The sequence below is a fragment of the Cucurbita pepo genome, chromosome 5, assembly GCF_057944985.1.
Source record: "Cucurbita pepo subsp. pepo isolate OVF chromosome 5, ASM5794498v1, whole genome shotgun sequence".
Taxonomy (NCBI): domain Eukaryota; kingdom Viridiplantae; phylum Streptophyta; class Magnoliopsida; order Cucurbitales; family Cucurbitaceae; genus Cucurbita; species Cucurbita pepo.
The window spans coordinates 15,139,057-15,146,736 of NC_141802.1; the positions used below are offsets into that span (position 1 = coordinate 15,139,057).

Genomic DNA, 7,680 nt, shown 5'->3' on the forward strand with positions numbered 1-7,680 from the left:
AAGCCACTGAGAGTTCGAAATTTTTGAGAAAGCCCAACTTAAAGCATGAGAGCTTATGCTCAAAGTATCATACCAGGTAAGGTAAGCTTTGACTATGTGTGTTTGTGTGGCTTTAAAGCATTGTTCCTCTGCTGTCATCCATCTCCCTGCTTCTTCTTCTTCTTCTTCACTTTACTCTGTTATTCACCATGGTCAAGCAAAACAATCTCTTCATCACTGTTCCCACTCAATTCCGTTGCCCAATTTCTCTCGATCTCATGAAATCTCCAGTCAGTTTGGCCACCGGCGTCACCTACGACCGCTCCAGCATCCAGCGCTGGCTCGACTCCGGCAACAATACCTGTCCGGCTACTATGCAGCTCCTTCTCTCCAAGGATTTCGTTCCCAATTGCAATCTCAAGCGCCTTATTCAGATTTGGTCCCACACTCTCCACTTCCAATTTCCCCTCCATGATCATCATTTGGGGACGAATGCAACTCCGATTCGAAACCACTCTCACCCATCTTGCTCTGTTTCTGTTTCTCTCTCTAACTTACTCTGTTTTGCACCACCATTGGAGCAGAACGTCGAGTTTCTCCGCACGATTCACGGCCTTGTCCCCGTGCTTCTCGATGTTCTTGGAGGGGAGGGTAGTTGTGGTGATATTGAATGTTTTGAATTGGCGGTTAAGGTTTTGGATTTGGTGAGATGCGAAATTGAGGATCGAGAGGAGTTTATGAACTCGATGCTGAAAAGCAATCGCGATTGTCTGAGATCTCTGGCTCTTGTTCTGCAGCGAGGGAGTACGGAATCGCGAATTGGAACGGCGAGGATTCTGGAGTACGTCGCCATTAACGCCGAATCGAAGACCCTAATCGCCGAGAACGAAGGGATTCTATCCGAACTGATAGCTCTAATCGGAGTAGACAAAGATATGAAGCTAATCGAATCGGTGCTATCGTGCTTAATCGCAATATCAATGCCGAGACGCGTGAAAATCAGACTGGTTCAGTTAGGGGTAATAAAAGCCCTAACGAGGCTACTGTTGCAGAGGAACGCCGCCGTGGGGGTAACGGAGAAGGTTATGAGGCTGTTGGCGGCAGCGGCAGCGGTGGAGGAAGGGCGGTCGGAGATGTGCGAAAACGGAGGCGAATGCGTGGGTGGAATGGTGAGGAAAGTGATGAAGGTGTCGAGTGCGGCGACGGAGCAGGCGGTGACGGCGCTGTGGTGCATATGCTATTTGTTCCGGGAGGAGAGGGCTTTGGTGGCGGTGGCGGAGGCAAAAGGGGTGGAGAAGATACTGCTGGTGCTGCAGAGCGAGTGCCCGGCGCCGGTGAGGCAAATGGGGAAAGATCTGCTAAAGATCCTGAAGGTTAATTCCAAGTCCTTCACCCTCTCGTTTTATGATACTAACAGTTCTTACATTATGCCATTTTGAATTGAAATCAAAATGCATTTTAACACTGCTAACTTTAATTAATTACTTGGGATTTGTAAATTTGAGAGATTTTTTTTTTAATTATAAAAAAGATTTTATTTCGATGTAACGTTGGTTGGATGGTCTAAATTTGAGCACAATGGTCCAAATTTGAGCATAATTCAAATAATTATGTTACTGGAAGAGTAGACTTAATAGTTAAATGAGTTACATTATTGAATATACGAACAATTACGTTAATGGTTCATACAATGTTCGACCGTCTAATGAAAGGCTTAATTGTTTATACATTCAACATTTCTATGTCCCCCTCTCATTATTTAGCAAAGAAAAGGGTAAATTTCTACATCGATTTCAATTCAATCAAGAGGCTAAACAGTTCAAATTTCACACTATCCTCAACAAAATTGATTAAAAGGTGAGAAAAAACATAAGATGAGGAGTTGCTCGTTCTACTTTTTGCGCTTGAGAGGTCCAGTCTTGTAGCCTGACTTGGTTGGCTTTCCCCAGGGTGTGCGAGACCCCTTTCCAAAGCTCCCACTACTCTTGCTCCTACCCTCACCTCCTCCATGAGGATGATCGACTGGGTTCATTGCTACTCCTCGAACCACTGGACGTCGACCCAACCACCGGCTTTGTCCTGCTTTTCTCAGTTTCCGGGTTCCATGGCTTGGGTTAGACACCTGACCAATGGTAGCCCTGCACCTTGAGTCGATCAACTTCTCTGTACCGGAAGGGAGTCTCACCAAGCAGTATCTTGACGTTGGCTCTTTCAATATCTTTGCACATGTTCCTGCTGATCGGACGAGTTTCCCACCTTGACCTGGATTTATCTCAAGGTTGTGGATAATTGTACCGATGCGCATTGCAGAAAGTGGCATGCAGCTTCCAATTTGTGAATTGATGTCGATAGTAGCCATGTAGTTCGACATTCGCTCACGTAATGTACGACCATCCATCCCAGCCAGATCTGAAAAATGATGTAAAAGTAATCTTAACATAACGACAGTAGAAGAAGAATTCTATTAGAAACCATGTATTGATGGAAAGAAGATACGAAAGAGAGGGAGATGAGGAATCCCCGGCGGACCAAACGGTTACACGAAAAGGAGGCAAAATTGGTCCAGGTGTGTACGAAGTCGTAACTACAAAAAGAAAACAGAACAGAGCACCAAATTGTTTGTTGAAGCTCAAACTAGTCTCTACACATTCATAAGAACATTTCCAACAAGTTTGTTGAAGGGCTTGAGGGCTGAAAGTGGCTGGAGTCCATTTCCCCCAATTCGAGTTCTTGGAAGCCATATTAGGGGGGAGATTGGAAAATCAATCAGGCCATATATACAAATTCGTATCCTAATACCTATTTCGTTTAGTTTCTGGGAGCTTAAGGGGGATTTTTGTAGAAGACCTCGAAGCCGTTGGAGATAATAATGAGTATACAGAGGAATTAAAGGAGCTGATAATGAGCATATAGAGGAATTAAAAAATGAGTAAGTTTTAGCCAGTTTGGGAAGAATCCAAAATCTCCTTCTAAACTCAACGATTTTCAAGGAATAAGGGTTGAGGAGGTCTAGATCACTCAGCCTAATAAGTGGTCTTTTTGCAACGAAGGGGACCCACGAACTCGAGGCTTTGACCATCAAATTGGAAAGGAGCAAAATTTGTCCCCTGAGGCCTATCCTAATAAAGCCTTCTTTTCTTTTATCAGAGACATCACATTTTGAAATTAAAGAAAAGAAGGCTTTATATAGCCTTACAACGGATTATGTGACACATAACTCCCCACTTAACTTGGCCAGTAAACGAGAAATACCCCTAACCTCCATATTAAAATGGCTAATTAATGGTGGAATATGGTAACCTATGTGGTTTACAATATAACTTTAACTCCTATATTAAAAACTAGCTTAAATATGACAAACAAATATTTAAATTATAATTAAATAGTGCAATGAATGAAATGTGCTTATTAGTCATCCTTCGACTAATTCCATAAATTTAGCTAAGTTCATTAAATGCAACTTAAAGTACATTTAATGCATCTCTTTCTTGAAGCTCAACTTTGCACAAGAGGTCTCCAACTTCTTCTAGAATTTCCTTTGATGAGCTCATCATAGCTTGAATATAAGTGTACAAGATTTGTTGTAGCTTCTTGGCTCTCGTCCTTGTAATTGGACCTTGAGGCATGGAAATTCCTTGGTCGTGGTTCATATCAACAAGTGTCATAGAGAGCCAAACCATGGCTCGAGCGCCTCCACTGTTTTGTATCAGTTTTGTCCCAGTTATATTTTGTCCTTTATTCCCTTTCTATGTTTTTATACTCCAACTCTATTTTATGAGTTTTGTATCAGTTTTATGTTTTTAAATCTCCTGAGCTTAAAAGCAAAAAAAAAATTACTATATTTTCACTCTATCGAGTCAGCCCACATCACGATATGTGCTTCAGACAATTTTTGACAACTTTGTTAAATGAACACCAAGCAGGAACCTCAAAGAAAGAGCGAAGCACAATTCTCGTGTTCGAGGGTGATGTGTGCTTAGTAACACTTTTAAAACCATTAAAAGATTTGGCAATAAATCCTTTCATGTATATCCTCATCTACATTTACTATTATCGTTACAATTATTTTCTACAATACACGGTTTTGGACAAAAGATGATACACCAACATAAGGAAAGGAGTCATAAAAAGAAAAAAAGAAAAAAAAGAAAAAGTTATTGCAGAAGCTACATGTTGAAAGGGTGAAGAGTCTCGCTTAAGTGCCTAGATTTGATCAATGGAAGAGTTCAACAAAGTAAGCTGTCCATTTTATAGGTTTTTTACTCATGAAATTTCTCACGTAGAAGGTTAGGTGGCTAAGGCCCGAGGAGATGACTGAAGGATCATGTTATGACGAAGAAGAAAAAAAAAGAGAAAAGAGAGAAGAGGAAGAAAAGATGGTAAGAAAAAAAAAAGGAGGGAGAGAGAGAAAGAGAGAAATGGAGATAGACGCCTAGACTCAAGTTTCCATATACTGAATTATTTGAATCTATTCAGTTGGTTCAGTTAGTTGGCACGGAAGAGTTTGGTTTAGATGAAAATTAAAAAATAAAAAATAAAAAAAGAAGAAGAGGAGCAAGGTTGAGATTTTAAAGGCTAAGCATTCTGGTCTCAGAGTGTATTATCAGATGAATTGTGAGGATATGTATCCACACTCACTTTTCCGAGAAGATGGCGAAGGTTTGGCATTAAGGTGCGCTTTTTTGAGGTTCTAAGAGGAAGGAGGGTATTGCAATTAAAAAATTTAGAGGATGCACGGTAGGGAAGCTAGGTTGATTTTCAACTGGTGATTTTGAAGTTGGTGATTGTCTTCAGGCTTCAGGTCAAGACTGTCATGATAAGAAGAGGATCTTAGTCATTTTTTACTAAAGGAAATATACCTGATCTTAGTTCTCAAGTTAATGCTGTCTAAACATGACATTTAATCAAACAATGAAATATACAAAAGTGGGGAAAGAACCAGATCCCAAGGCTAAAGGAGATTACAGAAAAGCTCCCCAGTTAGCCAGAAAAATAGAAAAGGAAAAGTTATAAAAGAGATTCTAAGCCTACACCAAGATGTAAAAAACAGGTAATTGAATGGATGAATAATGAAAATAGAAAAGGCTGCCAATTGTATATCAAGTGTAGAAACATGTAAATAATTCCAATGGTTTGAGCACCACCTCGAGAAGGTGTCATTAACACTGGTGCAAAAAGAATCAAAATGAGCAACTGCAGAAAAGTTATTATTAACGATTGGAAGGCCCTTCTTTTTAGTTCCTATGGCAAGGGTTCCCTTTACCCCTGCCCCTAGGCTATTTGTTCCAATTTTTCATCATAAGTCTTGTTTCTTATCAAAAAATTTGTAGCTCCATGGGCAAGGGTTCCCTCTACCCCTGCCACTAGGTTGTTTTGTTCCAAATTTTCATTACAAGTCTTAACTCTTATCAAATAAAAAGAAAGCAATTGCAGAAAGGTTTTGGAAGTGCTTTGATGAAGTAGGTTTCAGCTAGACAATGACGTTGTTTGGCTTTGAATCACGCCTATCCTTATCTTTAAAGGATGAAGTTCTACTGTCGTTTGCAATGGCTTTGGCCTTTTCAATTTCTGCTGCTCTTCGGTTAGAAGATGTTGCTGTGAAAATTGAAGGTTGTTATTATTCATTGGTGTAGGGGAGATAGATTGTCGATTAGCTCTTGCAATTTTGTTCCTTCTAGTGTGCCAAAGAGTATGCTAGTTGAGCTTTGTGTGATGATTTGCGAGCTGTCGGAGTTGGTGGAGCTGTAGGTTGGTTTATAATTTGCTTCTTTTGAGGACGTTGTACAACTTTCTTTACAAATTTACATCTTTTTCTCTTTAAAGCCAAGCTATCATCCTAGGATTGAGACTTCCCCAGCACATGTAACATTCTAGAAGCCCTTTCCTAGTATACATAACAATCAAAAGCTTACCATCTTTTCCAATGGAAAAAACAATTGAATCCAAACAACAAAACGAAAGTATTCAACTGCCATTTTGGTTAGATTTAATTCTTGGTTACAGGCGTCCATTAATCCGGCATTCTGTAACTACCAGCATGGTCTCATCTTTTTAGATTTGGATCCTTTAATGCAATTAGAGTTGGAGCTTATTTTGGTGGGCTGGTTTTTGTATGTCTCTTCCATATTTCTCAACGAAAGCTTAGTTTCTTATTAAAACAAAACCATTGAGGTTTAACTCAAGAATATGCCAGTTTTTTCAAGATGGAACTATTCGTTAACGAGAAACCAAACGAACAATCAATCAATCAATCAAGAAACCCCTTTCAAGACAGATATGACTATGAAAATTACTAAATGCATAAGGAAAGAGAAAATGTGAACATGGCCACATTTTGGATTACACCACAGATTCAGTACTTGGGACATAGCGAATGAAGAAAGTAACAAAACTGAAAGCGGACATTTAGTATCTGCGTTCCAGATTATAAAATGAAGCAACTAAATAAGAAAAGGTTTCATAGTAGCCAGAGTGAGCAGACAAACATTCCAACCACGAGGAAACCTATGAACTCAAAATCAAAAGATGATGAAAGTACATGGAATGCAAAAAAAAGGACGAAGTAAATACAAAAAAAAAATCGTAGAAATGAAGATCACGTAAGTAAAATAGAAGTAAATGCAAAGAAAGTCGTAGAAATGAAGATCACATAAAGGATAAGTAAGAGAGGGACTTACCAGAAACGAAGTCGGAGGTGGCGTCCTGATTGATGGAAGCCCGAGTCGCAACTGAATTCGAACTTTTGGAAGAGAAGCTCCTCCTGAGGCCCCGAAGAGCGACCGAGGCCGCGGATCTCATAGCCATGACCTTTCTGGATTGCTTGACAAAACAAAATTAAAATGTAAGGTTACTGAAATCATAGCCGTGAAGTGGAAAGAAAAAGAATCTAAGCTTACAATGAGTTGAGATTATAAGAAAGCGAAAAGCTAAATCGAAAGAAAGTCCATCATAGAACTTGAAAGGCTGAGACCTACAGCGCTTCTGCTACAAAACGACCGACGAGGCTGCTGCTGCGGACAACGGCGAGGCTGAGAACGAGAAGCTGCGACGGCGAGGACTGCTGCCGGCGAAGAATCAAAGATGCAGAAAGGGTAGAGAGGACGACAAAAACGGAGGCAAGGGGTTAATTTTTTTGAAGTGCATATCGTTGGGCTCGGGTTGGGCTGGTTTTTAAATAAAAAACCGAATTGAACCGAAAGTGGTTGGTTTTCTCAAAAGGAAACCCATATGTTCAATCTAATTTTTTAAAAATTCGAAAAATTACTATATCTATTTGATTTCCTTAAAAAAAAAAAAAAAAAAAAAAAAAAAAAAAAAAAAAAAAAACACATGTTTATATCAAACATACAAGGATGATTATACTATGCTAGAGTCCCAACCAATTAATCAGAATCGAAATCGAGTCGTGGTAGCTCTTAAACATGCATATGTGGTCAAATTTTCGTTTTATTGAGTTTAGTTTGCGAATTTCTTGATTAGTTATACGACATGTTCTTAATCATTTTGCACAAATTCTAGTCGATTCTTACAAGTATTCCTTCAGGATGCGTGTTTGAGGGCAACTCCCAAACTTCCTAAACTCTAAATCTCTTGAAATTTCTTAAGAAGGTCCTAAAATGAGTTGAGGTTCATAACCAAAAAGAATTGGATGAAAATGTCATCATATTAAGTCATCTCATCATCATACATCTTACAATGTCA

At 39.5% G+C, this 7,680-nt stretch overlaps 2 protein-coding genes across 4 annotated transcripts; one reads left to right on the forward strand and one right to left on the reverse strand.

Moving 5' to 3' along the window:
• On the forward strand, positions 1-1,527 carry LOC111795734 (U-box domain-containing protein 27). Its single transcript, XM_023678298.2, has one exon. It carries the CDS (start codon positions 189-191, stop codon positions 1,416-1,418), a length of 1,230 nt encoding a protein of 409 aa, XP_023534066.2. The 5' UTR covers positions 1-188; the 3' UTR covers positions 1,419-1,527.
• A 77-nt stretch (positions 1,528-1,604) lies between these two features.
• LOC111794372 (large ribosomal subunit protein uL2my, C-terminal part) lies at positions 1,605-7,130 on the reverse strand. 3 transcript variants are annotated; one of them, XM_023676342.2, is made up of 3 exons: positions 6,954-7,130; positions 6,657-6,798; positions 1,605-2,388 (listed from the first exon to the last, which is right to left on the reverse strand). In XM_023676342.2, the coding sequence occupies exons 2-3, from the start codon at positions 6,781-6,783 to the stop codon at positions 1,871-1,873; spliced, it is 645 nt and encodes a 214-aa protein (XP_023532110.2). In that variant the 5' UTR covers positions 6,784-6,798; positions 6,954-7,130; the 3' UTR covers positions 1,605-1,870. The 3 variants fall into 3 exon arrangements, with proteins under 3 accessions (XP_023532110.2, XP_023532112.2, XP_023532111.2); XM_023676344.2 differs by having other exon boundaries at positions 6,950-7,130; XM_023676343.2 differs by having other exon boundaries at positions 6,876-7,130.
• Between the last annotated feature and the right edge of the window lie 550 nt (positions 7,131-7,680).